This window comes from Athene noctua, chromosome 23 (genome assembly GCF_965140245.1).
Source record: "Athene noctua chromosome 23, bAthNoc1.hap1.1, whole genome shotgun sequence".
NCBI lineage: Eukaryota > Metazoa > Chordata > Aves > Strigiformes > Strigidae > Athene > Athene noctua.
In genome coordinates this window covers 5,972,756-6,000,267 of record NC_134059.1, presented here as the reverse complement: position 1 = coordinate 6,000,267, position 27,512 = coordinate 5,972,756, and the positions used below count along the sequence as shown (strand labels likewise).

Sequence of the window (27,512 nt, the reverse complement as noted above, 5' to 3'; positions counted from 1 at the left end):
CCGCACCCAGCCCGCCGCGGCGCAGAGTGATAAGGACGGCGCGGAGACTGTGTCTGCAGAGCCCGGATAGCTCAGTCGGTAGAGCATCAGACTTTTAATCTGAGGGTCCAGGGTTCAAGTCCCTGTTCGGGCGGGCTAACTTTCTTCTTTTTTTTTTTTTTCGATTTTTTTTTTTTTTTTTGGTGTGTGTTTTCTCTAAAAAGCATTTTACAGACGGGGCAGAAACCGCTCTTCCCGCCGGGAGGAATCCCGGTTGCGGCCACCAGCAACCCTAGCAGAGAAATTAAAAAAAAAAAAAAACCAACACACAAAACCAAAAAACACCACGAGAGAGTTGGAGAGAAAAGAAAAAAAAAAAAGAATTAAATTTTCCGCCCGAACAGGGACTTGAACCCTGGACCCTCAGATTAAAAGTCTGATGCTCTACCGACTGAGCTATCCGGGCTCTGACAGCGCTGCCTGCCCTGCCCGTACATCCCGCTGCCCGCGCGCCGCGGGGGGGTCGCGGTTCATCTCCTCTAATTTCTGTTCATCTTACCCAAACCTCTACCTTCTGACACGCAAAACAACGAAGTATTATTTCAAGATCAATAATTATTGAACTTTGTGGCCCAGGCGGTCTCGGTCTGAGATTTTACGGATGAGCTCGTAGCAGCGCAGCTGGTTGCAGGGTTCTGTCGTTACTTAACATATAATTATTCCCTGAGTTTTATAAAACTCATATTCTTAGAAAATTCTATTCGGGTATTTAATCACCGACATCACACTGGTGTTGATTAAGTTCTCTATTCTGCTATTGGAAACTGGGGGGCTGTGGGCAGACTGGGGTGCCCTGCAGAGGAGGGTCTGGGGGCTCCACCCGCCTCGCCCCCCCCTCGGGGGGGGGTCAGCGCTGGAGAACCCCCGGAGTGCTTCAGAAGGTGAAGTGGAAAGAGGAGAAACCCACAGGGAATAATCCATCCCGGGATGGGATGCTGGGGTGGTGGGGGTGAACGAGTGGGATTTCTCCAGCCCCCCACCCCGTGGGTGACGATTCCCGTCGGAGGTCGCAGGGTGGGTGCAGCCCGTCGGGGTCTGCAGGTGACGTGCGGCTGCTCGGGGCCATTTTTCCATCAAGGCCCTGATGGGAGATTGAGGCCTGGGGGTGCCCAGCTGCACCAGGGGACCCCCAAATCCCCCCTTTTCCCCCCTCAGTGCACGGCGTTGGGGGAAAATCCTGCCACAACCTCCCCCGTCCCCAATGCTGGGGCTCTCCCGAGGCTGCCACCGCCAAACCCAACGCGCAGGCCGTGACCCCGCGTGGCTCGCGGCTCTCCGGCATGGCGCTGGGCTTGCGGAGGTGAAGATTACCCCCGTCTGCTCGCGCCTGGCAGGGCCAGCTGCCTGCAAAAACAAATTACAGCCACCGCTGCGATGGCTCCGGCACATCTGTCGCCCACAATGTGCTTGTGCAGCCGCTCTCTGCCCTCGCTCTCTTCCCCCCAACCCAGGGGGGTTGTGGCTGCTGCGGGTGGGAGGGTGACCCCACTGACCTGGGGGGGTTTGGGGACCAAGCACAAAGCACCCCGACTCCAGTGGGGTCTCAGCACCCTCCTGCAGCTCGCCGGAGGGGTACAGAGGAGCCCCCGCAGCCCTGGAGGGACCAGCCCGGTGGGCAGTGGCGGGAGGTGGGGGCTGGTGGGGGCTGCAGCGTTTTGGGGAGGGGGGGGGGACACACAAAAGGAGCGGGACCCAGCAGCGGGTGCGGGATGATGCGGGATGGGGGGGGACACACGCGGGGGCTCCCTGGGCAGGGGGAAGGGGAGAGCTGGCATTGTCCCGGGGATATACCGGGGGAAGCCGGCTAGGGGGGGGGCACCGGTGGGCAGCGCCGCCTCGCCCCCGGCCCCCAGCGCCGTGCAATGCGGCGAGCGGCCGGGAGATGGCCCCGCGCCGCGCTGCGCCCCTCCATTGTCCGCCGCCGTGCTCCCTCCCTCCCTCCTTCCCTCCCTCCCTCCCTCCCTCCTTCCCTCCCTCCTTCCCTCCCTCCCTCCCTCCCTCCCTCTCTCCTCCCTCCTCCCTCCTCCCGCCGCCGCCGCCGCGGCGCGGCCCCGCCGCCGCCCGGCCCCAGCCCGGCCCGGCCCCGCCGCCGCCGCCGCAGCCCGCCGGGAGCAGGTAGGGCTGAGCCCCGGGGGGAGCCGCGGCGGGGGGGGACACACGGGTGGGGGCAGCAGGCCGGCTCCTCCAATGAGCGGGTCGTTCCGGGCTTTCCCCTTTAAAAAAAAAAAAAAATTATATATATATTATAATTTCCCCTCCCGGGAGGAGATGTAGGGCTGCTGCGAGTCGTTCCCCAAAGCTCCAGCCCAGCCTTGTGGTTTTCCCAGGACTGAAAACCCCAAAACCCCCGGGGAGGCAGCGACGGCGGGGGGGGGGGGGGAGTGGCGGTGGGATCCCTGGCGTTGCACCCCCCCAGGGCACGGTGAGGGGTTTGATCTCTTGAATTGCATCGTCGGGGCAGGGGGGGGGGGGTTGGGGGGGGGAAGTTGGGTTATTTTTATGAGCAGAACAATGAAACGGTCCCCGTCAAATTGCAAAGTTGCCCGTCAGCAAACTAGAGGGGCAGGGCTGGGGGTTCAGCTTTTTCCCCTCATGTCAGAGTCCCCGCGCCTGGACAGGGATGGGGACAGGGACAGGGACAGCCCAGCGCTCCGGTGCGGCCGGGAAGGGTCAGCTCGTCCCCACCAAAGCCACGGGGCAGGAGGGGGCTCTAGGTGCGGGGCGTGGGGGCAGAAGCGTTTCTGAGGATGCTGCGCTGCTCCCCCTGCTCCTGCGGTCCCCGCTCTGGGTCCTGAACTTGCAGAAATGCTCCTGCGTGTATTTAACAGTAAACTCCAGAGATATGCCAGCTATTACCCCTAAGCGAAGGAGGTACATCGACTTAACCGCAGCTATTCATGTGTAGAAGGCCAAGCAGCAATGTAATTGCTCATAGGATTTGGGCCGGGGTGAACTAGCAATAGTGTGAGCAAGAAAAATCAATCTTTTTCTCCCCGAGAGGGTGTAGCGGGGGTGAGGGAAACCTGCCTGGCAAATGTGGCACCCGGCTCTCCCAGGCTAACCGCCCCGGCGAGGCGCCTGCCCCACCTCGCCTTGGGAGCACCCTCCTGAATTCCAAGTGAAGGCCGGGAGCCCAAAGCCCTTTCCAGCCCAGCAGCCGGGCGCCAGCTCTCCCCGTGTGCTGCAGTGTAGGTAGGTGCTCCCTGTGCTGGTGCTACGGGGGTGTGTGCAGCCAGAGCACCCCGACACCCTGGGCTGCGGGGCAGGGGATGTGTGTGTGAGGCTGGGGTGCCTCCAAGGCCGGGGTCCCTCCAAGGCCAGGGTCCCTCTGAGGCCGGGGTCCCTCCAAGGCCGGGGTCCCCACGGTCCTGAGCCATGGGAAGGGACCGCGGGGACTGTAACAGCGTCAGAATCCACGGCCCCGTCCTGAGTGAGGTGTTTCCCTGCGTGTCGGACGCTCTGGGGGAGCTGCGTGTGTCTGGCCTGTGTCTGGTGCGTCCTTGGGCTGCGACTCCCTCCCACCACTTACAAATCCTGGGGGCTGAGCAGCCTGAGGAGTTGGTTCCCACTGCAGACCGGAGTGGCAGCAGCCAGGCCCCGTGCGCCCCAACAGGGTGCTGTGAGCAGGGAGGGGGGGTACACCCTGGCTGCTGCGTGTCCTCTGAGCACCCTGGTTTGGCTGCGGGAGCATCTGGACCTGGGGGGGAGCCCCGTGAGAGCAGGGAGCAGCCCTGGCGTGGATACACCCACAATTCCAGCAGCAGGATCCATCCCACCCCACCGGGAAGGACCCTTTTCCTGGGGGCTGATGCTGAGGGTGGGGAGGTGTCGTGCTTTACGTTGCTCATCTCTCCTTGAATGTCTACGGGGGTTCAGCCCCTCCTCGCCCAGCTGAGCCCCCCCACGCAGGATCGCTGCCGGTGTGCAGCTGGGTGCCCGTACACCCACGCCGTCGCGCAGCCAGCCACGCCGCGCCGGGTGCTCGCCGCAGAGGAAGCTGAGATTTGCATAGGAGCCGAGCGCCAGAGCTGCCGTGTTGGGGAGATCCTGACCGCCAGCATCCCCCGGGGGAGGCTGAGCACCGAGAAAACCTGGCCCTGCGGATGGGTGCTGGGTGCTGGAGCAGCGAGGGTTGAGTCATTTGGAAAGTCCGACCGCGGGTGTGCCTCGGAGCTGGGGAGCAGGAGGAGGCGCGGGGTGTCTTGAGCTGCTGTGGGGCTCAGAGCTGCCCGGTGGGAGCTGGGAGGGTGGGGGGCAGCGGTGGGTGGCTTTGCGGAAGGGTCCCACCCTCGCTTCTCCCCGCACCCCCATCGCTTCGCAGGTGCTGGGTGAGGTTCAGCATCTCCTGTGCAGCCGAGCGTGTGGCTGTCGCACCCCGCTGCAAGCGGGGGGTCTGACATACCCCACCCCAGGTTGCCTCCTGCCCCACGCCTGGCTGGGACGCCCCGTTGTCCCCCCCCATGTCCCATGGCCACGTAGGGCTCTGGGTGCTGCCTCCGCAGAGCTCCCTCCTTCGGCTGCCCCAGGTCGGGGGCTTTCCCATCCGAACCCGACCCATCTTCCCGGCGCAGGATTTCCTCCCGAGGGTGGAAATACGTAGAAAAATGATGGAAAAGCCTTTGGCATCAGCCAGCTCCACATCCTGCCTCCTCCAGAGAGCTTGGACCAGACTGGACTTTGCTCTGCTATTAATAGGAGACGTATCGGCTTGAAGAGGAAGAAACTCCTCCCACCATAAAGTCAACAGGTTGGAAGCAAGTGGCTCTGGGTGTTTTCAAGGTGTTTGCTCAGCTCGGTGTGGGCCTGATTTTATTTTCCTGCACGTTACAAACTGTCCAGATCCTGCAGGTCTTCACGTTGCCGTGGTGAGTGTTGGGGGTCTGCCCTGGCGATGGGAGGCTTCGGGCTGCGTGGAAGGAGCCGCGTCCTTCGTGCCCAGCCCACGGTGAGGGTGGCTCCTCGGCAGTGAAGCGGGGCTGGAGCCTGGCCCAGTGTCTCCGGCTGTGGAGCTGGATCCTGGGTGACAGGAATGAGCTCCAGGCTCTTCTTACCACCCTGCTGAGAAATGCTGGAGACAGCCCTTGGTGGGGGGAACAGCTCCAAACCCACCCTGGAAACCCCCGGGAGCGCAGCCCCTCAGCTTTTGGAGTTCAGGTTTTTTTTGTCTGCAAACCGGGGGATACAAATAGACGCCTACAAATGTCTGCTGGGATCGTTTTTTGGGGAGAATCGCACCATTTTCACTACAAGCACTTCCAGAGTGTTGTTTTTGCTGGGTTTTGGGGTGACGGGTGGTGTTTCAGCAGCGTTGAGCGTGGCTCCAGGAATGAAACGCTCTGGGATTTGGTTTTGGGTTAACCCAGCGCTGAGGGATCTGGTGGAGCTGAGAACGGTCAGTGTGAGGTTAATGATTGAACTAGATGATCTTCAAGCTCCTTTCCAACCTGGATGATTCTGTGATTCATTTTACAATGACCTCTGAGACCAGGTTCCTTTTCTGGAGCTGCGGTTCCAAACAGGGATGAAAATCCTGCATTTTGCCTCTGTCGAAACACCACCTGGAGACCCACCCAGAGGGCTTTCCTTGGTCATGACGTTGCTCAGGAGGTCCCAAAAGGCTCCGTTTCCCTCCTGTTTTGGAGCAGAAGAGGAGAATAGAGACCAGATCGTTTCTTCTGGAGCAGGGGGAGCTGGGTCCTGCCTGCTCTGGGGGGTGCTGAAGCTGGTATGGGGTCCTGGGAAGCTGCCCCCCCCCATGCTATGGGATGAGGAGCTGGCTCTGCCTTGCAGATGTAGGAACATCCCCGCTGCTGGAGGACAGCCCCGGGGTCCAGTGTGTCCGGGGACCTTTGTCACCCCACAATGTGCTGTGACTCGTAGCGGGAGCGATGACACGTGGCTGGGGAACGCAGCCAGGAGCAGGATCCGTGTCCCCAAGGCAGGGAACCCCCCACCATCCTCCTGGCCAGGCAGGGGCTGCTCCGGCGGCTGGGAACGCGGCAGCTCGCCCCGTTCAACGGGAGCAGCAGGATGGATGGATGGACCCGCAGCCCCAGAGGTGAAGGCTGATGCTTTATCCTTCTCACGGCCGCTCCTCCCTCCACCGGATTATAAATGGGTGTGAATTGTCTCCCCTGATAGGCATAACCTCCATCCCCGGCTCCCACACCCCGGGGAGGTGCCCCTCCGGGGCTCGCTTTGCTTCCTCGACCTCAGATGTTTGATGTCTTCCCAGATGCTTCAGACCTTTCTATCTGCTCCCAACGCAGCTGCCTGTGAGGGGGAAGGGAGGGAGGGAGGGAAGGAAGGGGTGAGCTGGGGGTGCGCAGCGAGCCCCCGCCATCCGCAGGGGCTCTGCCCCGGGCTCCCATCCCCGGTCACGGGGAGGTAGGGCTGGCTGCGGCGTTTGCTCCGCCGTGGGATCCCGTAGGATGATTTTCTGCTCGGCTTCCCTCGTCCCTCCCCGCACCGAGCAGGTGCTGCTCAGCTGCCAGGAGCAGGGGCGGGTATGGGGTGGCTGCAGGCGGTGCTGAGCTCCCCCCCGGGTCCCCCCCAGCCTGCCCCAGTCCTCCTCGCCCTCCTCCCAGCCTGATGCTCAGCTCTTGGCAGAAGGGCTGGGATTGTCCCTCCCTGTCCCACTGATGCTGGGTGTGGGGACAGGGACAGCCCCATGGGGAGCCCCAAAGCCCTGCAGAAAGGGTGTCCCCAAGAGCCACTGCAGAGCAGGACCAGCTGGGGTGGAGGGATTTTTTTTTGGGGGGGAGGGTGAGGGGGCTAACGCTGCCCTTGAACCCTTGGCAGGGAGGACCTCAGGCTTCCCTCGGGCTGGGCTGCTCCTGGGTGGATCCCACTGTTCTGGTATTTGAGAAATCATCTCCAGAGTATGTGGGGGGGATCTGCCAGCACGCAGGCGTGAAAGCCTCCCCCCAAGCCTCCCTTTTCTGCCCACCCTGGGTGCGTGCCCCAGGGTGTGCAGAGCCCGGGGGGGTGTTGGTCAGGCAGCAGCTGGCCCCGGGGGAGAGACCAGAGCGAAGAAAATGTGTCCTCGAAGGGCAGGTTTGCTCGGAGCCCACGGGGACAAGAGCTTTGGCTTCTCCAGCCACGGCTGCAGCGGGTGCTGACGCTGAGAACCACACAAGGGACTGTGCTGCAACCAGCAGATGCTCTGAAATGGCGTTAAAAAACACGAGAGGTTCCCAAAAGAGGATTTGGAGCTGGTTTTGTTGCCCTCTGGGCTCAGCACTGATGTTCTCGAGGGCTGTCCCTGGGAAGAGGTTGGCTTCACACACCTGGGCCGTGCATCCATGGGGAAACGTCCCTGCGCTCCGCTGATGTGGCCGCGGTTCTTGGTGGGTTACACGGGCGGGTGGTGCCTGTGCGTGGCTCCCTGCAAGGCTGCAGCCTCCCTTACGGGGCCGTGCTGGTGCACACTGTGAAGAAAATTGTGTTTGACCCTATTTCTAGGCTTAGGGCAAAGGGTTTCCAGTGGACAAGTGGTTTTCCCTCCTGTGTGCCTCCAGCCGAGCCGTGTGCTGCAGCCACAGTAACTCAGCACAGCTTTTCTCCGAAAGGTGGGATCCCAGGCTGGATGGGTCTCCTGAGGCTGACGTGACCGTGGCAAATGCCAGGAAATTTAAAGTCAGAAAATTATCCCTATGTTATTACTAGTAGCATTTTAAAGAGGAAAAAAATCTGCTTGTCTCTGCTCCTCAGGAGCTCTTAGGCTGAGACCTAACTGGGGGCTCACAGTCCTGGGTAATTTTTGTAAGAGGCTGCTGGGGGCAGAGAGGTGTTCAGTGGAAAACCAAACCCTGGAGAGCAGGAGCTGGCAGCAGCACTGAGGCACTGGTTGAGCATCAGTCCTGCTCCTGGCCGAGGACTTGGAGAGCGACCGGGAGAATTTTGGGGCTCTTCCATGTGGGTTTGCATCGTCTTGGTCCAGCTGCCGTGCCAGCTCCGGAGGGAAGGGGCTGAGCCACCTGCTCGGGGATGCTCCTGGTGTCCCCAGCGAGGTGACATCCCCCGGGTCACACTCAGCCCCCTCCTGCGTGGCTTTTCTCCAGCTGGTTGCTGTGCCGGGTGTGGGCTGAGCCTCCCCATCCCCATGTCCCAACCGCTCTGATGGTGCCCCCCCAGCTCAGGTTTGGGGCTGCTGCCCTGGTGTGGGTCCATCCGCATCTCACCAGCACACGCGGGAGCCTCGGCTTGACCAGGCGGGAGCGTTTCTCTGCTCAAAACGTCAGCAAGATGCAGATGCTTCTCTTGGAGACGAGAATGGGTTTGTGGCTTTGTCAGCCACAAAAATCGGTTTGATTTTATTGCTTTTGGGCTAAAAGCAGATTTTCTTTGTTCAGCTTCCAAAAGCTTGGGACTGCCAGCTTTTGGGATTTCTATTTTTCCAGGAAAAGCCCACAGCTGCCAGCAGAGACGGAAATGCCAGGGAAGGGAATCCTTCCAGCCTGTGTCCCCCCCAACCCCTGAAGCCATTTTTCCAGTTAGAAAGCACAAAAAAGCTGGTTGAGTGAGATCCCCAGCCAGCCTGGTGTTGGGGAGGGCAAGAGGGGACCCGTGCTGGCGAGGGGGTCAAACCCACCTCACTTGCAGGAAATGTGTTTGCTGCCAGGGCCGGGCTAATTAGCAGCCATCTGGTCCCGGGGTCAGGAGGGCCCGTTTGTGGGTGGTGGTGGGTCTGGGGGGGCTGCTGTGGGTGATAAACACCAACCAGGCTGGGAGGGGACGGTGGGGACCAGTCTGGTGACAATGGTGATGCTCCGCTGGGTGCTGACAGAGGGTGGTCACTGGCATAGCCCAGGCTGGAGGTGGTTACCCTATGCCATGGGGTGGGATGTGGGGGGCACGTGTCATGCCAGGTGGCCTCCTCCATTGGGGGGGGTCAGGGCAGGCAGCGGCGGGGTCTGCCAGTCCCTCTCCCTGCTCCTGCACTTCGTGGTTAAGGTCTTTGAAGGAAGGTCCTCGGGTTCAGCGATGCCCCAGCAGCGCTTTCCAGCAAAAATCACCGGGAAGGGGTGGTTGCACCCTTTCGCCCTAAATCCGAGCGTTACCCAGAGCCCTGCGCAGCGCAGAGCGAGCGGTGTGGGGCAGAGGAGAGCCCTGGGTGGCAGCTCAGGTCCCGTGTTCTCCCCGTGCTGAGGCTCGTGAGCCAGCCCTGGCCAGAGCCCGAAAACTCTCAGCTGCCTCTCAGCTCTAGAGATTTCAAGTGCTGGCTGTCTCCAGGGGCTTTGGGCTCGCTCCACTCTTCTGTTTAACATCCCCTTCGTTATTTATTTTGCTAGGAAGGGAAGAGGAGGTGAAACATCCTTCCCCAGAGAGCGTGGCGCTGGCGGGGCAGAGCCGAGCCCCCCCTGCGGTCACCATCCTCCGCAGGTTTTGGTCGGGGGCCAGGCAGCGGTTTCCAGTCCGGCTGTTTCCCCTCTCCGCTTGCGCAACTGAACGCTGCAGAGTCGCTGGGTTTGGAGGCTGCGCCACGCCGGGCGCTGCGGGGAGGCTCAGAGGGACCCCTGGGTCCCCTCGAGGGAGGGGTATGGGGATGCTGGTGGTTATTAGAGCTGAGCGTGATGCCCGCGTCCCCATCGCCGTGCCCCGTTTCTTGCTCGCTGAAGCAGCCCGGGCTGGTCGGTGCTGGGGAATAGCGATGGGAGCTGGTGAGCAGCGAGGGCTCCCGGCTGTCCCGAGCCATGCACGGTTCCCTCTGCTGAAATGGGGTTTGGGGACGGGCTGCAGCGGCCCTCAGACAGGGAGAGAGCAGCGAGCTGCCAGGTAAAACCCTCAGCACCAGCCGTGGGAGGTTGGTTCCTCACTGCCCAGGCTGATGCAAACTGACTTTCCTCTTCCCCCACAGACACGGTGTGGGGTGAGGGGGCAGCACCGTGCCTTGTCCCTTCCTTGCCCTTCTCTCTCATCTTTTCCTTTCTGCTTCCAAAAGCCCTCATTTTGCTGTCGTCTTCTCAAAGCTGTGACAGTTCTGAGATGAGTGAGGCAGCTCAGAGCCGCATCCTGGGTATCAGCCCCACTGCGGAGCCTGTGCTGGGGCACGGCAGCAGCGTTGCAGGTTGAGTCAGCCCCAGCTGCAGGCGCTGGCCCCGCTGCCCTCCCCTCTCTGCGTCTTATTTTGTCCTCGGGGAAATACGTCGGGCTCCAGCAATAGCCCCAGCAGCTGCTGCGGGGCCAGCCAGCCCTGCCTGTGCTGCCTGACTGGTGGCCACAGGGTCCTGGTGGGGCGGGCAGCAGCCAAATCTTTATTTAACTCATCGCATTGCCGAGCCCCTAAATATTTCCTTTTTTCCATCGCAGAGAGGAAGGGCTGTACCCCCTTCATTAGCCAATTTTAGTGGCTTGCCCAGTCATTAACCCTTGCCTTTCCCCTCTGCCCAGGTGGCCGGCGGTGCAGCATGCCTTTCTCCTGACCCCTGAGCCCGGGAGGAAGAGGTCCCAGTCCCCGGAGAGATGTCCGCCACGCGCGGCAATGGGGAGCACTGGAAGTCCCTGGAGTCGGTGGGCATCAGCCGGAAGGAGCTGGCGCTGGCGGAGGCGCTGCAGATGGAGTACGACGCGTTGTCCCGCCTGCGGCAAGACAAGGAGGAGAACCGGGCCAAGCAGCGGGGAGACCCGCCCCTCATCTCCTGGGACGACCCCGCCGAGAGGAACGGCTGCACCAGCATCAAAGCAGCACGTGGCCTCTCCGGCTCCGACCCCACGCTCAGCTACAACGTCCCCGTGGTGCCCGAGGGTCCCCCTGTGCCTGGACCCCCCCCCGGCCCCAGCCCCCCTCAGCCGGACCCCCAGCCCTGGCTGAAGGGACCCCTGGCCGGGGACTACCTGTACATCTTCGAGGGGTCAGGGGGGGACTTCCTCGGGGAGCCCCTCAATGGCACCTCACCCCACGACGGCGGGGGCAGCTCCCCCAAAAAGCTCTCGCCACCCCCACTGCCCCCCCGGCACCCCCTCTGGAGTTCCTCCGAGGGGAACCAGCGCTCGGGGAAGGGGTCCCCCCCATCCTCCAAAGGACCCCAGCCCAGGGACATCAACATGTTCTCAGCGGCCCACGAGCGGGCTCACGGGAAGCTGCTCGGCCGCCGCATCTCCGAGGAAGACCCCTACGGCATCGCCGACTACGGCGGCATCAACGACGCCATCACCTGCCTCAACCTGAAGTCCACCTACGAGTCGGAGGTGCTGCGGGAAGCTGCCCGTGGCTGGAAGGAGGGCAGGAGCATTTTTGAGAAGGAATCGAGTGGCAAGCCAGTGGCACGGAGCAAAACCATGCCCCCCCAGGTCCCCCCCAGGACATACATCTCCCGCTTTGGCAACCGAAAGAACCTGGCGCCAAACAAGAACCACAGGATCTCCATCGATCCGGTAAGAGGCTTTTCTCTCCCTTCCTTGGAAGTGGGACTGGGATGGAGCCGAGGTGCTGGGGAGAGCAGGGTGCAAACAAGCCTGTCGGTGCCTGTGGCTTTGCTGCGTTTCCTTTGCTCCGCGTTGGTTTGATTTGTGCCATTCCAGGCTCCTCAGGGTCTTGTTTGTACCACGGTCGGAGGCATCCATGTGCTGAGACACCGTCCCTGGGGTTAATAAGACCTTTCCAGATTGTGCAGCTCCCCGAGGGGCGCGGGGTCCTACAGCTGTGGCCAAAATCCTCTGGGGTGGGCGATCTGGGGTCAGGAAGCCAAGCAGAAGGGCAAGTCCCAGCCGGGCATGATCCTGCTGCCGCCGAGCAGGCGGGATGCTCCGTGCGCTGCCATCCGAGTGCTGCCTCCTCTCCTCACCCTCGTGCCCGGCCGCTGCCGGACCCCAGCCACTGCCCAGACCCCCCGGCCAAAGCCCAGTGCCCGGCCCTGGGGCTGGCACAGCCCACGAGTGCCCTGGAGCACTCCTGGGGTCTCCAGAGGTCACGCTGCAGGTGGTTTGCAGCGGGCTCGCATCCCGCCAGCTCACAAAATGTCACAAGATCCTCCGGAAAGAGCTGGGAGTCTCCTCCCGAGAGCCAGGCGATCGCTTTCCTGTTCGCCTCGCAACATCCTTTCCAATCCCGGCTCCATTCTTCCCTTCGTCGAGCAGCGAGCAGGATACCTCCCCTCTGCGTGCAGGGGCACTGGGGGGCTGCTGGCGTGGCCACCGGCTCTCTCCTGAGGCTGCCAGGTCCCCTGTCCCCAACAGGGTGCCTGTTGCAGGGGCAGAGCCCCGGCTCTGCTGCGGGTCTTCCCACCTCCAGCAAGAGGAGGAGATAAATAACAGGAGAATTCACCTTCCATGCGGGGTCCCCCCTCCCCAGGGAGCAAGGGATGCAGCTGGGGACTGCTAGCGGGGGCTACGTAAGTCACTCTCGGCTTTCTTAGTGCCAGAAACTAATTATAAAAGAGCATTAAAATTGTCTTTAGCGGCTGCTGTGTTCTCTGCCTTTCTCTGCCTCCCGTTAGCTGTTGGCTGGGTTAATTGCTCTGACAGTGGGGCCATTGTTCACTGGGAAAGAGCGATGGAGGCCCAGGGACCCCCAGGCGCAGGGGGGAGCCTGGCACAGTGGTGCTGCCGCTCCCCCCAGGCGTGTGGGGCTGGGCATGGGTAGGGCTCCGCTGCAGCACCCGGGAGGCCTGGGGACGGTCCCTGCCCATCCCGCAGCATCCTCGAGTCCATCTCTGCCCATCCCTGGGGCATCTCCCCGTCGGGGCTTTTGGAAACAGCCTGGAAACGGCCAGTTTTGTGGGCAGGGGGCTGGGGGCAGCAAGACCTCAAGTCTCCCTTCGCCCAGCTGTGGGGAAGGTGCCGGTGCAGACATGGGTGATGTGTCCTCTGGCTGGCACCCGCCTGGCCCAAACCCCTCCTGCGCTGGCCCAGGTTTCCCCCACGCTGCTGCAGAGCTGCCTTTCCCCCGGCCGCAGCAACACCGGGGTGAGCAGAGGCTCTCGGTGCCCGATGCTCTAACGGGGGGATCTGGCAAACCCCGTCCCGGGTGGGCGGTGGGCTGGAGGCCCTCAGAGATGCTGCAGCCAGATAATGGACTCGTGCTCTGCCCCATAGGTTGCCCCCCGGCCACACTCCTTCTCCAATGGCTACGAGCTCTTCGAGGTCTCCGAGGAGCGGGATGAGGAGGTGGCTGCTTTCTGCCACATGCTGGATGTGTAAGTACCCGTCTAGGGCTGGAGCATCCCACTGCAAAATGCCCCAAAACAGATGTTTCGGAGGGGGGTGGGGGGCAAAACCCAAAGCAGGGCAACGTCTCTGACCTATCCCTGTCTCCGCAGGCTGCGCTCCGGCTACAGCACCAAGGACTATTCCCTCACTGGCTTGGTGTGGAGCGCCGTCAACCTCAGCCCCGAGCAGCTGGGCCACGGCATCAGCCTGAAGGTGACGGTGGTGTGTGACAGTCTGCGGGAGCCCCTCACCTTCACCTGCGACTGTAAGTGCCCCATGCTGCACTGCCAAGCAGGTTCCCCCTTGCAGCAATCAAGGGGGGACCCCCAGCAACCCCCAGGTGAAGGCTCGGGGGGGGGTCCCACCATCCCTGAGGCTCATGGTGCTGCTTCCTCCCCCCTCAGGCTCCTCCACTGTGGACCTGCTCATCTACCAGGCTCTGTGCTACACGCACGACGAGCTGCACGCCGTTGACGTCGAGGACTTCGTGCTCAAGATCTGCGGTTTGGAGGAGTTCCTGCAGAAGTGAGTGTCGCCGGGGAGGGGACACACACACACACACCCCCCTCACAACCCAGGGCTCACGTGCTCGGCCGCGCTCGCCCCATGCGTGGCCTTGGCCGGGTGAGATGGATGGTCAGGGCTGATCCCGGCGTGATGGATGCTTGGGGCTGATCCCGGGGTGCACAGCGGGAGCCTCGCCGCTCCCTTTCCCCGTCTCCCGAGCCGCAGCGATGCTCTTGCCAAAAGCAGCATGTTGGGAGCATCTTTCCCGGTGTCAGGGTATCCATCACGCTGACCCCCGCGTGCCTGGAGAAAGGCCTGAAAACCCGGGAGCTGCCAAAAAAGCTCTTTGGAGGAATATTAATAACAAGCGTGTCAGCAAGCGGAGCGGCAGAGCCCAGCTTCTCCCAGCCTGTTGTTTAAGTTGCAGAAGATTGAAAAGGGACATGTTGGGTGGGGGGGAGAAGCGGGGAGGGGGGGCACAGGAGCATCAGGGCTGTGGTGGGCTCCTCGGCTGCAGAGCTGGGGCTGAGTGATAGGGACTGAGACCTGCACAGATCCCTCCTGCCCTGCAGGAAGGCTGCGTGTCCAGAGGGGGGTTTGGGGGGGGTTGATGGTTTGGGAGAGCTCTCTGCAGAGGAAGACCCAGCAGCCATGCATGCGCAGGCACACGCCGTCCTTCCCGGCGGCTCGGTGCAGCGAGCCAGCTCCCGCTGCTGGAGAGCTGCCCTGGGCCTGGCCCTGCCATGGGAAATCTGCGGGAGCTTTGCCACGGCCTCCAGGAGCTGCCGGTTTAGGCCCTAAAGGGGCGGCTGGGAATTGTTCAGCCTGGGAGAGCCCACGCAGCACCCGAGCCGGGGGCGAGCGGAGCCCAGGCTCTGCTCCTGCCTGCCCAGCACGGCTGCCTGAAGGGTAATTCCCATCGGTGCTGAGCCCTTGTGCTGCCCAGCAGCTCGGTGCACGTGTGTGCGTGTGTCTGCGTGTGCACACGTGTGTGTTGGCACACGGGGCGGGTGGGGGGTACAAGCTGTTCACTCACACCGCGGCGTTTCTGCACAGCAAACCTCTGCCTTGGGGCTACCAGGGATCAGCCAGGGTAGGATGGATCCAGCCAGCTTGGGCGGCATTTCCCGAAGGGATGAACCTCCCGCTTTTTGGGCAGGGAACAGCATCCTGGGCACGGTGCAGGACAGTCCCCAGCAAGCATTTCCCCGAGAGCCAGTGTGCTGCGTATCTCCCTCAAAGGACCTTTGAGAAAGCCCCGGGACATAAAGCCCTTTTGTCACTGATCTTTTCTTTCCACATCTTCCTGCAGCAGAGGAGATGCTGGAAGTGCCAAAACCCTCCCTGTGGTGCCGGTCGGGCCCTTGAGCTCTGCAAACCAGCCTGAGCTGCTGTCACTCACCCCCTATTTGCTTTTGGAAGGCACGGGGGGGGCAGCAGGACTGGGCAAGGGTGCGCAGGACGCCGGCCCCGTTGCTGCCTGTGCAGCTGCCTGCAGGCAGGGCTTCCCGCAGTGCCTTCCCCAGGAAGGGATCAGGGCACAGCACCGGTGCCACGCACCCATTGCACTCCGTGTCTCCGTGTCCCTGTCCCCTGCAGCCTCATGAACCTCTGGGGGTGCCTCTCCCAACCCCCCCGCCTCAGCCTGCCATTGCAGCTCCATCCTGCCCGCAGCCTCCCGCTCCCCCTGGGCGCCGTGCCTGTGGCTCTGCCGTGCTGGCCAGGCCTCAGTCAGCTCATTCTCCCCCCTCCGCAGCCAGCAATGAAAAGTAGATGTGGACGGCGAGCTCTGGGGGTCCCGCTCTGGGGAAAGGGCTTCCTTGCTCTGAGGCTCGCCCCTCACTCCTGCTGTCAGCCGGAGCATCCTCCGGCTCCCCCGGTCCACGCTCCGCTTCCCCCACATCATCGGGCACATCCAGGCCCAACAGGCTTCTCTGAGCCCGCTCCCAGCTCTGTCACGCCGGCTGGGCTGGGCACAGCTTTTGGGAGGGTGCAGGGGAAGGAGGGAAAACAATAGGTTATTCTTTGAGTTTCCTAACGCAAGCGCCTGCAAACTTGGTTTGCAGGCGAGGGCGGACGCGGCCGAGCGCCAGGCGATGCTGCGTTGGGTTGGGGCACCCCGAGTTGAATGCTGGGGCCTGGCGTGGGATGGAGGGGGGCTCAGCTCAGCGTGTGGTCTCTTGTCCCCGCAGCAAACACGCGCTGGGCAGCCACGAGTACATCCAGCACTGCAGGAAGTTCGACATCGACATCCGCCTGCAGCTGATGAAGAGGAAGGGGGTGCGCAGCGACCTGGCCCGGACGGTGGGTGCTGGGGTGCGGGGGGCAGCGTGGGGGTGCCTGTGCCATCTCCCTGCTGTGGGAGCACCTGTGCGTGGCCGAGCTACAGCACAGCATCACTCCACCTCCAGGCGAACGATGACCAGAGCCCCTCCACCCTCAACCACTACATCCACCTGCAAGAGAGACCCATCAAACAGACCATCAGCAGGTAGAGGGGACATGGGGAAGGGGGGGGGACTGCCCCCCCCATGCCGGGTGTTGGCCTGGCCGGGGCTGAGCTCTGCTTTCTGTCCCCTAGGCAGGCCCTGAGTCTCCTCTTCGACACCTTCCACAACGAGGTGGATGCTTTCCTGGCAGCCGAGGTGAGCCCCAGGGGTGGAGGCGGCATCTTTGGGGCCACCTTGATGCATGTGCTGCAGACTCTTTCCCCTTTTTGTTGTGGGGCTCTAAGGACGCATCAGAGAAGGGGAAAGACCATGAAAGTAGGGGAAACTGAGGCATGGGCTGGTGTACCTCCCAGTGCAACGGCGTGTGGGCTGTGGGGAGCAGCCCCTGCCCCGGGGGTCCCACATCAACCCCGCTCTGCCTTCCAGGGAGACTTCCCACTGAAGGCAGAACGGGTAATCCAGTCGGTCATGGCCATCTGCAATGCCCTGGCTGCCGTGGAGTCCCAGGAGATCACGGCAGCCCTCAACCAGATGCCCCCCTGCCCCTCCCGCATGCAGCCCAAAATCCAGAAGGTGAGCGATGGGCACTGGGAGTTGCGGGACCGGGGAGCTCAGCTGTGAGGTGCAGAGGAGAAGCAGATTTTCACATCTGACTTCTTTCCCTCCTTCCTCCCGCTGTACCACGTGGAAAATTCCTCAATAGTTGGGAGCAGGCAGCTGCCTGGCTGCGCTGCCTGCTCCAGCAGCCGAGGAGCCCGGGCTGGTTACGTAAAGCGGCTGCCTTGGCGAGCTGCTCCCCACCGACAGCGCGGGGCTGATTCTGATGTTGCTCTTGTGGTTTCTTTTTCTTTTTTTCCTCAACAGGATCCAAATATTCTGGCCAAGAGGGAAAATCGAGGTATTTCTGTTCTCCTCCTCCCCTTCTGGGCTCGAGTTCTTGGTGCTTTTAATCTTCAAGCCCCTCCCCCTCAATTATTAAGGCCAAAAATGCGTTTGAAACCATCCTGGTTAGGAAAAGAGGGTTTCTGGAGGCGATGGCTGTTGTTCCTCCCCCTGAACTCAGTGAAATGGGAAGCCTGAAATTCTCCCTCTCACCCGCTTTGTCCGGGGGGAGACCTGCCCGCGGTCCAGCCCCAGGGTCCCTCCAGCATCCCAAGGGACGTGGCGGGGGGGGCAGCGGGGCTGGCGGCCGCGCCTTCTCACCCCTCTCCCACCTCCCCTTCAGAGAGGATCGTGGAGAGCCTGACGGCCGCCATCCTCAACCTGGTCGAGCTCTACTGCAGCACCTTCAACGCCGACTTCCAGACGGCCGTGCACGGGAGCCGGGAGCACGGCGTGGCGCAGGAGGCTCGCCTGCTCTCCTGCCCGCTCTCTTTCACCGTCTACGCCACCCACCGCATCCCCATCACCTGGGCTGCCAGGTAGGGGCAGCTGCCCTGCACCTCGCGCAGCCTCTACCCATCCTGGGGCTCACACCCGTGTTAAACACACCGGGGCAGGGGTGTTCGTCCCTCTCCCTACCCCAGATACTCAGCAGGCGTGGAGGGAGTAAGAGCTGACACTCCCCAAGCTCCCTAAAGGCAGGGATGTGGGGATGCTGGTGCTCGATGAGCGGTGAGGGATGCTCGGAGCCAGCTGATGCCAGAGCTTCTGGGTGGGACGGGCTTTGCCGTGCTCTCCCACCCCAACCCCACGAATTCCCAGGGCTGCAGCATCGCTCCCAAGCTCACTGCCACCCCGGGGATGTGACAGATGGCCCCAGTGCAGCAGGGCCGGCCTGCCCTCGCCCCACATCAGCGACGTGCTGCTTTGTTAGGTGCCTCGGTGCCCGTACCCGCTTTCGGCCCCGCGTTGGGGGACAGCGGGGGTCCGGGCGGACGGCAGGAGCCCACCATGGGGAGGGCGTGCGAGGCAGCAGCGCCGGCAGCAGCCGCCCCGCCGGGGACCCCTCGCCTTTGTCCTGTCCTTAATGTATTCCCCTTGGTGACTGGCTCCGAACAAAGCGGGTAGCCTGGGAAATGCCGGCATCCCCTGACCTCCGGCGCCCCGCAGCCCTCCCCGGATTGTCGCTCGGCACCTGCCACATGGCAGGGCCCCCCCCGGCAGCCCCCCGTGTGATGGTATGCACAGTGGCATATGGTGATGGGGACGGGGGCTCCCAGCTCTCGCCCCCTCCCCGGTGCAGCCCCCTTCCCAAGCCCAGCCTGGGGAAGACACAGAGGGTCAGCACCTCCATCCTCCCCACCCTGCTGATGCAGGATTTGCCCCATGGTGAGGTGAACCCCTGGGTGCCAGCTCCCCTGCCCCAGGCCAAGACCCCCCCCAGCTCACATCTTCCTCTGTTCCCTTTGCAGCTATGAAGATTTCTACCTCTCCTGCTCCCTCAGCCACGGTGGCAAGGAGCTGTGCAGCCCCCTGCTCACCAGGAAGGCCCACGTCTACAAATACCTCTTCCACCTCATCATATGGGACCAGCAGTAAGGCCATGGGGTGGGCAGGGGGGTCGTGGTGCCATACCCAGCCATGCTGCCTTCTTCCTCCTCTTCCTCCTCCCCTGCTCCAGCAGCTCCTCTCTGTGCCTCTCCCCAGTTTTGGGGTGTCAGAAACTCTTGTGTCATCCCCGGGAATAGCACCGGCACTGGCGTCAGCCCTGCCCTCCCCAGACCTGTGTGTTTGCACCCAGGAAAGGGGATCAGCTCCAAAAATAGCCCCGGGAACGGGCAGAGAGGCTGTGCCAAGCCTTCGCCACGCCTGGCATTTGCAGCGGCCCGGGGAGGTGGGGATGGAACAGGATAATTTTAGAAGGCGCCGGTGCCCCCCAAGGACAGGCGCCGAGCGGGCAGCGGGACAGCGGGGCACGCAGTGGTGCCGGTCCCCTCCACGGGACAACGCCCTTCCCGTGCCCACCCACGGGCGGGATGTAGCTGCCACCTTGGGCTCCCCGGGAGCGTCGGAGAGGAGCCTCAGCCCCGGGGTCCCCCGCAGCCCCCTCCGGCCGTGGGACGAGGTCAGTGTGTGGTGGGAGCCCTCCATGACGGCCCCCCCCTGCCCCGCGGTCACCTTCCCGGGACAGAGAGCAGCAGGACTGCCCGGGGCTGGGAGAGGACCGGGGTACACGAGCTGCTGGTTCTCCCCAAACCAGCTGCCCCCCACGGGGTGTCTGCAATGCTATGGGATCTCCATCCCACGCTGGGGGGGGCATGTGGCACCCCCAGTGCCAGCAGCAAAGGCGTCTGTTGGGCTGGGCTCTCCCAGGGCATGCTTGGCATCCCAAGGCGAGGGGATGGCCAGTGCCATGGAGGGCTGGCTAGTGCCACAGGGCACAGCTGAGCCACCGGCTGCTCTCTTGCAGGATCTGCTTCCCCGTCCAGGTGAACCGTCTGCCGCGGGAGACGCTGCTCAGCGTCACGCTCTTCGCCGTGCCCGTCCCACCCCCGGGGAGCTCCTCCGACGCCAACAAACAGCGGCGGGTCCCCGAGGCCCTGGGCTGGGTCACCACCCCCCTCTTCAACTTCAGGCAGTACGTGGGGTATCCCACCACGCCGGGCACAGCGAGGGGCCGCGACAGCGTCCCCGGGGTGCGGAAGGAGGGTCCCCAGCACCACGGGGTCCCCAGCGCCTCGGCTCAGTGTGGGGACAGCATCGGTGCAGTGGTGGCACTCTCCTGCCCCTGAAGAGTAGCCCCCAGCGCCAGACTCTCACCTCTCCTTCTCCTTCAGGGTCCTGACCTGTGGGCGAAAGCTCTTGGGCTTGTGGCCAGCGACGCAGGACAACTCCAGAGCCAGGTCGAGTGCCCCCAACTTCCACCAGCCTGACAGTGTCATCCTGCAGGTATGTTCTGGTGGATGGGGGTCTGGGGGACACACACACACCACCACCCTGCCCCGAGCTCCATGTGTGACCCCCACTCACCCTCTGCCTCTGCCCCAGATCGACTTCCCCACCTCTGCCTTCGAGGTGAAGTTCACCAGCCCGCCGGCAGCTGAATTCAGCCCCAAGTACGAATTCAGCAGCCTGGGGGAGGAGGACCAGCGCAAGCTGCGGGAGGCGATGCAAAAGAAATCGCTCTACTGGTACGTAATGTGGGGTGGGGATGGCATCACCCTGCCGAGGGGGACTCTGCTGATATACCCCCAGCACACACAGCGGGTATCAGAGGGTCTGACCCTGCCGCTGGCTGCTGGTGACTGGGGATGAGGCTGGAGCCCGGCGTTTGGCAGAGCTGCCTGCCCGCAGCTGCCTGGCCATCGGTCCTCCTGCGCCCTGCCCTCCCCTCTCTGGGGAGGGTCTCTCCAGCCATGTCCCCCCCAGCAGGGACAGCTGCCCGGCCCCTCATCCAGCCCAGTGTGGCCGAGCCGGCCGGCGTCCTCCGGCGCTGGCTATAAACGGGAGGATCAGGTGTCGGCAGCTGCAGGATGGTGCTGACGCTCCTTGCAAAACATTCCTGGGGTGTGCAGCCAGCCTGGCTCGCTCTGGAGGACCCCGGGCAGGGGGACGGCCAGAACTGTCCCTGCAGCAGCTCGGTCACCCCTGTGCGTGGGGATTTGGGTCCTGGCTGTTCCTTGGGGCATGGGGTGCTGTCTGAGGATGGGAGAGCCCCCCACATCCTGCAAGCTGTGCCAGGGCAGGGTCAGGCTGGCTCTGAGGAAGGATTTCTGTGCAGAAGGGGCTGTTGGGCGTTGGAATGGGCTGCCCAGGGCAGGGGGGAGTCCCCGGGATCCCTGGAGGGGTTGAAGAGTCGGGCTGAGCCAGCGCTGAGGGATCTGGGGGAGTTGGGAACGGTCAGGGGGAGGGTCATGGTGGGGCTGGAGGAGCTTCAGGGGCTTTTCCAACCCAGATGATTATGGGATTCTGCAGCACCACACAGACCTGCCTGCTGAGCCAGCCTCAGCCCATTGCGGGGATGCAGGCAGGATCCTGTTCTCCATCAACTCCTCTTTCCCATGGGCAGGGCAGCGGTGGGGCAGCAGGGAGGGCTCGGAGGGGTTTATTGCTGACCCCCTCACCACACGTGGTGTGGGCAGAGGAATGCCATGACCCAGCCCTGTCCCATCTGTGCCATCCCCTCCCTCACCCCACACCTGAGCCATGTCCCCTCTGTCCCCTCGCTGCCATAGGCTGATGGACGCCGACCGCAAGTGCCTGTGGGAGAAGCGTTACTACTGCCACACAGCGCCTGGCGCCCTGCCCATGCTGCTGGCCAGCGCGCCCAGCTGGGAGTGGGCCTGCCTGCCCGACATCTACGCCCTGCTCAGCCAGTGGGCCTACATGAGCCATCAGGATGCCCTGGGGCTACTGCATGCCACGTAAGCCACCCCTGAGCTGCGGGGTGCCACAGGGATGCGTACTCTGGCGCTGCTGCCCTCCTCGTGCGGGCAGGGAGAGGGCAGCGGTGGCAAAAGGAGGTGGGGGGGGATGCTGAGGATGCTGAGGCTCCCCGTGATGCCTGTCCTGCCTGTAGGTTCCCGGACCAGGAGGTGAGGAGAACAGCCGTGCAGTGGATCGACTCCATCTCTGACACTGAGCTGCTGGACTACCTGCCCCAGCTGGTCCAGGTGTGCGGGGGGACTGGGACCTGGCATGGGATGCATGCCAGGACCGGGACGTGGCATGGGGTACGTGCCAGTCTCGTTGTGCCCCAAAACTGTCCCCTCTCCAGGCTCTGAAGTACGAGTGCTACCTGGACAGCCCGTTGGTGCGCTTCCTCCTGAAGAGAGCGATCTGTGACCTGAAGATCACTCACTACTTCTTCTGGTGGGTTTGCAGGGGAGGGTCAGGAGTGGTGTGGGGGGTTCCCCGGAGCTCACCTGACCCCCACATGCCCCTGCTCCGAGCAGGCTGCTGAAGGATGGCCTCAAGGATTCCCAGTTCAGCATCCGCTACCAGTACCTGCTGGCAGCGCTGCTCTGCTGCTGTGGGAAGGGGCTGCGGGAGGAGTTTGACCGGCAGTGCCTGCTCGTCAACACGCTGGCCAGGCTGGCCCAGCAAGTGCGGGATGCCGCCCCCTCTGCACGCCAGGTGGGTGCCAGGGCGGTGGGAGGGGGTGCAGAGGGGTGCTGGGCTGTGTCTCAGCCCCCCGCCCATCCCATCCCATGCCCACCCCACAGGGCATCCTCCGCGAGGGGCTGGAGGACGTGAAGCAGTTCTTCAAGGCGAACGGGTCGTGCCGGCTGCCGCTCAGCCCCAGCCTCCTGGTGAAGGGGATCGTGCCCCGGGTAATTGCAGGAGCTGGGGGTGTTGGGGGGGCTCCTCTGCCCACACCCGGCTCGCCCTGATGCACTGCACCTTCCTCCCCGCGGCAGGACTGCTCCTATTTCAACTCCAACGCCGTCCCCCTGAAGCTCTCCTTCCAGAATGTTGATCCCCTTGGGGAAAACATCCGAGTCATCTTCAAGGTGAGCCCGACGATACCCAAACCCCCGGCATGGCTACCCCAGCCCGCGTGGGACTGGCTCAGCTTTGTCCCCGCTGTCCCCCGGCTCTGATGGCTCTTCCCCACCATCTCGCAGTGTGGCGATGACCTGCGGCAGGACATGCTGACGCTGCAGATGATCCGGATCATGAACAAGATCTGGGTGCAAGAGGGCCTGGACATGCGCATGGTCATCTTCCGCTGCTTCTCCACTGGCCGTGGAAGAGGTAACGTGGCATCGGGGTGTCCCCCGAGGGGCATTGGGCCCCAGGTCGCCGTGCTCTCGGACTGGTGATGGCTCAGGAGGTCCTGGGGCTCTGCTAGAGAGGAGCTACTGCGGGGAGCTGTGATTCCCCCTTCGGGTCTGATCCCACCAGCCCATCTGTAGGAACACGGCTTTGCAGGCTGTCACTCAGCCAGCTGAACAGGAGCCAGCAGTGTGCCCAGGTGGCCAAGAAGGCCAGTGGCATCCTGGCTTGTGTCAGCCCTGGCGTGGCCAGCAGGGACAGGGAAGGGATCTGAGCCCTGGGCTCGGCACTGGGGAGGCCGCCCCTCGCTGAGTGGGTTCAGTTTTGGGCCCCTCACCCCAAAAAGGCCATTGAATGACTCGAGCGTGGCCAGAGAAGGGCAACGGAGCTGGGGCAGGGTCTGGAGCACAGGTCTGCTGGGGAGCGGCTGGGGGAACTGGGGGGTTCAGTCTGGAGAAGAGGAGGCTGAGGGGAGACCTCCTGGCCCTCTGCAACTCCCTGCCAGGAGGGGGCAGAGAGGGGGGATGAGTCTCTGGAGCCAAGGCCCCAGCGCCAGGCCCTGAGGGAATGGCCTCAAGCTGCCCAGGGCAGGGTCAGGCTGGCTCTGAGGAAGGATTTCTGTGCAGAAGGGGCTGTTGGGCGTTGGAATGGGCTGCCCAGGGCAGGGGGGAGTCCCCGGGATCCCTGGGGGGGTTGAAGAGTCGGGCTGAGCCAGCGCTGAGGGATCTGGGGGAGTTGGGAACGGTCAGGGGGAGGCTCATGGTTGGGCTGGAGGAGCTTCAAGCTTTTCCAACTGAGATGATTCTGGGATCCTGTGATTCAGTGATGATGGCTGGGGTTGGTGGCAAAGGGTGGGGTCTTGGTGCCCCCCGGGTGGGATGGATGGGTCTCACCCTGCTGTCTCGGCTGCCAGGCATGGTGGAGATGATCCCCAACGCCGAGACCCTACGCAAAATCCAGGTGGAGCACGGCGTGACGGGCTCCTTCAAAGACCGGCCGCTGGCAGACTGGCTGCAGAAACACAACCCTGAGGAGGATGAGTATGAGAAGGTGAGGAGGAGCCTGGCAGGGTCCCCATTCCTCCTGCTCTCCTCTCCAGGGACAAGATCCATTGCCTCCCAACTTGTCCAGCCTTTCTCCACACATGGTTGCAACTTCCCTCCCTCCTCCCAGGCTGTGGAAAACTTCATCTACTCTTGCGCCGGCTGCTGCGTGGCCACCTACGTGCTGGGGATCTGCGACAGGCACAATGACAACATCATGCTCAAGACCACCGGCCACATGTTCCACATCGACTTCGGCAGGTTCCTGGGCCACGCGCAGATGTTCGGCAACATCAAGAGGTGAGAAACTCCTCCAGCATCCCCTTCCCCATCACCTGGGCTCATCCTTGCAGGGCTGAGGCTCTTTAGCATTGGGGTACACCCCAATTTCGTGGGGTGAAATCTCATGCTGTGGTCCTGGTGGTGGGTGACCCCCAGCCGTGCTGATGTTCTGTCCCTGCTTCCCCTGTGCAGGGACCGGGCACCCTTTGTCTTCACCTCGGACATGGCGTATGTCATCAACGGGGGGGACAAGCCCTCCAGCCGCTTCCACGACTTTGTTGACCTGTGCTGCCAGGCCTACAACCTGATCCGCAAGCACACCCACCTCTTCCTCAACCTGCTGGGGCTGGTGAGAGCCAGGGGACCACACGCCCGTCCCCCCCAGGCACAGCAGAGGGGTCCTCCTGCCTCCACCTGCCCTCACCCCCTGCCTCCCCTCCCAGATGCTGTCCTGTGGCATCCCTGAGCTCTCCGACCTGGAGGATCTCAAATATGTCTACGATGCCCTGAGGCCGCAGGATTCTGATGCTGATGCCACCACCTACTTCACCAGGTAGAGGACGTGGGTGGGTGATAGGGTGGGAGAGGATAAAGGGAGCCCGTGGAGGGTGACATGGGTATGGGCTGGGCACGCCGACGGGCTCCTCCCTATTGAACATGCAGTGGCCTCGTTGCAGGTTGATCGAGTCCAGCCTGGGCAGTGTGGCTACCAAGCTCAACTTCTTCATCCACAACCTGGCGCAGATGAAGTTCACGGGCTCTGACGCCCGCCCAACCCTCTCCTTTGCCCCCCGCACACACACCATCAAGACGTCCGGCCGGATCCGTGACGTCTTCCTCTGCCGCCATGAGCGGGTCTTCAACCCCAGCAAGGGCTACGTGAGTGGGGACGGTTGGGGACAGGCGAAGGGACAACTCAGGCAGTTCTGTCCCAGCCCCATATGGGCTCAGGGCACCCCAGGGTCCCCATCCCATGTCACAGCCCCATCTTTCACAGAATCCCAGAATCATCTATGTTGGAAAAGCCCTCGAAGCTCCTCCAGCCCAACCATGACCCTCACCCTGACCGTTCCCAACTCCCCCAGATCCCTCAGCACTGGCTCAGCCCGACTCTTCAACCCCCCCAGGGATCCCGGGGACTCCCCCCCTGCCCTGGGCAGCCCATTCCAACGCCCAACAGCCCCTTCTGCACAGAAGTCCTTCCTCAGAGCCAGCCTGACCCTGCCCTGATGCAGCTCGAGGCCATTCCCTCTTGTCCTATCACTTGTTATCACTTGTCCTATCACTTTCTGCAGACCTACGTGGTGAAGGTGCAGCGGGAGAGTCCAGGCGAGGTGACCTTTGTGCAGCGCACCTTCGAGGAGTTCCAGGAGCTGCACAACAAGCTGCGCCTCCTCTTCCCCTCCTCACTGCTGCCCAGGTAGCCCCACAGACCCCCGCAGACCCTCGGGGCTCCCCCCTGCCCCCCAGGCTTTGCTGAGTGTCCGTCCCCACAGCTTCCCCAGCAGGTTTGTCATCGGACGGTCGCGGGGCGAAGCGGTGGCCGAGCGGCGGAAGGAGGAGTTGAACGGCTACATCTGGCACCTGATCCACGCTGCCCCCGAGGTGGCAGAGGTGCGAAGCTAGGGGGGTGCTCCCAGCAGGGTGCAGGGGGGCTGCTGCCTCCTGAGAGGTGGGGACGGTGCTGGGGATACCGGTGAGGTGGGAAAGGGCGTGGGGGGCCACTGCACCACGTAAAGCACTGGCACGGGGGACACGGTCACTGCTGTCACCACAAACGTCACCTCCTCACCCCACAGTGCGACCTCATCTACACCTTCTTCCACCCCCTTCCACGGGACGAGAAGGCAGCTGGCACCAACCCAACCCCAAAGCCGGCAGGTAGGGCGGCCGGGGGCAGTGTCGGCAGCTCACTGGCACCCCACGGGGCAATAGCGAGGGGCTCCCGTCCCACTCGCCCCCCTCCTCTCCTCCTCTCCAGATGCCACGTGGGCTCGGCCCCTGGGGAGGGTCGGCGGGGAGGTGAAGCTCTCCATCTCCTACAAGAACAACAAGCTCTTCATCATGGTGATGCACATCCGGGGGCTGGTAGGTGCACAGCGCTTGGTGACAGCAGGGTTGGGGGTCCACCCCACCACTGCACTCAAGGGGTGCCCCCCGCTCTCTGCCCCACAGCCACCGTTGCAGGATGGCAATGACCCTGACCCCTACGTCAAGACCTACTTGCTGCCTGACCCTCAAAAAACAACCAAGAGGAAAACCAAAGTGGCCCGAAAAACCTGCAACCCCACCTACAATGAGATGGTAAGTGATGGGGATGGATGAGGATGAGGATGGGGATGGGGATGGGGATGAGGATGGGGATGAGGATGAGGATGGGGATGGGGGGGCCAGAGAAGGCCGTAGCTGAGGGTCTGTCCTGTTCTGCCCACAGCTGGTCTACGATGGGATCCCCAGAGGGGACCTGCAGCAGCGGGAGCTGCGCCTGAGCGTGCTGAGCGAGGAAGGCTTCTGGGAGAACATCCTCCTGGGGGAGGTCGGCATCCGCCTGCGGGACCTCGACCTGGCGCAGGAGAAGATGGGCTGGTTTGCACTGGGATCCCGCGGCCACGGCACCCTCTGAGGTCACACTGCCGGGGCTGGGGGACCCATGGCACCGCTGCCGCGGCTCTGCCCGCCCTGGGATGTGCCCGTAGGGACCGGGCACCGATGGGCGCTGCCGCAGGCGTCTTCTTTTTTAAGTTTACCTTGTGTCAAGGGAGCAACGCGGGGAGGGAGGGGCAGGGAGGACCGGTGGGGCGCTTCGGGGGGGGTTATTTCTTCCTTTGGGATATCTGTATTTTAATTTTTTTTAATGAGTAGCGTGCGGCCGGGCACCGGGGCAGAGAGGAAGAGGGGAGGCGTCGCAGAGGTTTGCTGGGGGCTGGGGGTGCGTGTACCCGCAGAGCCCCGGGTAACAGCTCCAGCCTGGAGCCGGGCAATTCCCATCCCCGGGAATCTGCTCCCAAAGGAGAGTGGTGTGGTGGAACCGTGCACGGCACCGGTCCCGTGTGGCTGTCCCCCCCTCCACGCCGCAGGAAGGGGACCGCTGGTCACCCTTCCCGTCCCCACGCCGGCGGGAACATCCGTCTCCTCATCTGCCATCCGGCCCGGGGTGCGGGCTTGGTGCCTGTGGTGCTTTGTTTACAGCGAGAGCTCCGTAAACGGACGAAATGTTTCTCAGGATCGAGAATAATGAACTTAACCTTTATATTAAAAGTTTTAAATATTGTATCGAGCGGGTGTTGGGGGCTGGGGGGGGTGTGGGGGGTGCAGCAGCTTGGCCCTGCCAGCGGTTGGGGCTGCTGGAGCTGGCACCTGCCAGTGGTTGGGACCCTCCTGC

General features: G+C 63.1%; 1 protein-coding gene and 2 non-coding genes across 4 annotated transcripts; 2 read left to right on the top strand and 1 right to left on the bottom strand.

Moving 5' to 3' along the window:
• Positions 1–60: 60 nt before the first annotated feature.
• TRNAK-UUU (transfer RNA lysine (anticodon UUU)) lies at positions 61–133 on the top strand. Its single transcript has one exon. It is a non-coding gene; the product is annotated as a tRNA-Lys (tRNA).
• Positions 134–372: 239 nt separating this feature from the next.
• Positions 373–445, bottom strand: TRNAK-UUU (transfer RNA lysine (anticodon UUU)). The gene has a single exon. It is a non-coding gene; the product is annotated as a tRNA-Lys (tRNA).
• A 1,646-nt stretch (positions 446–2,091) lies between these two features.
• On the top strand, positions 2,092–27,403 carry PIK3C2B (phosphatidylinositol-4-phosphate 3-kinase catalytic subunit type 2 beta). 2 transcript variants are annotated; one of them, XM_074925404.1, is made up of 33 exons: positions 2,092–2,154; positions 10,432–11,415; positions 13,075–13,175; positions 13,299–13,453; positions 13,593–13,713; positions 15,888–15,999; positions 16,107–16,186; positions 16,277–16,340; positions 16,572–16,718; positions 17,010–17,043; positions 17,371–17,566; positions 18,500–18,622; positions 19,498–19,665; positions 19,865–19,976; positions 20,076–20,218; positions 21,263–21,451; positions 21,607–21,700; positions 21,805–21,899; positions 21,983–22,163; positions 22,253–22,360; positions 22,448–22,540; positions 22,655–22,784; positions 23,719–23,855; positions 23,979–24,148; positions 24,323–24,479; positions 24,574–24,683; positions 24,808–25,009; positions 25,426–25,550; positions 25,627–25,744; positions 25,930–26,011; positions 26,112–26,218; positions 26,306–26,434; positions 26,565–27,403. In XM_074925404.1, the coding sequence occupies exons 2-33, from the start codon at positions 10,504–10,506 to the stop codon at positions 26,751–26,753; spliced, it is 4,884 nt and encodes a 1,627-aa protein (XP_074781505.1). In that variant the 5' UTR covers positions 2,092–2,154; positions 10,432–10,503; the 3' UTR covers positions 26,754–27,403. The 2 variants fall into 2 exon arrangements, with proteins under 2 accessions (XP_074781505.1, XP_074781506.1); XM_074925405.1 differs by lacking the exon at positions 2,092–2,154 and having other exon boundaries at positions 10,406–11,415.
• Positions 27,404–27,512: the final 109 nt, after the last annotated feature.

Coding starts and splice junctions, on each gene's coding strand:
- PIK3C2B (XM_074925404.1), top strand. CDS start 10,504: ATGTCCGCCACGCGCGGCAATGGGGAGCACTGGAAGTCCCTGGAGTCG. Junction 11,416..13,074: donor ACAGGATCTCCATCGATCCG/GTAAGAGGCTTT, acceptor TCTGCCCCATAG/GTTGCCCCCCGGCCACACTC. Junction 16,187..16,276: donor ATCAAACAGACCATCAGCAG/GTAGAGGGGACA, acceptor TCTGTCCCCTAG/GCAGGCCCTGAGTCTCCTCT.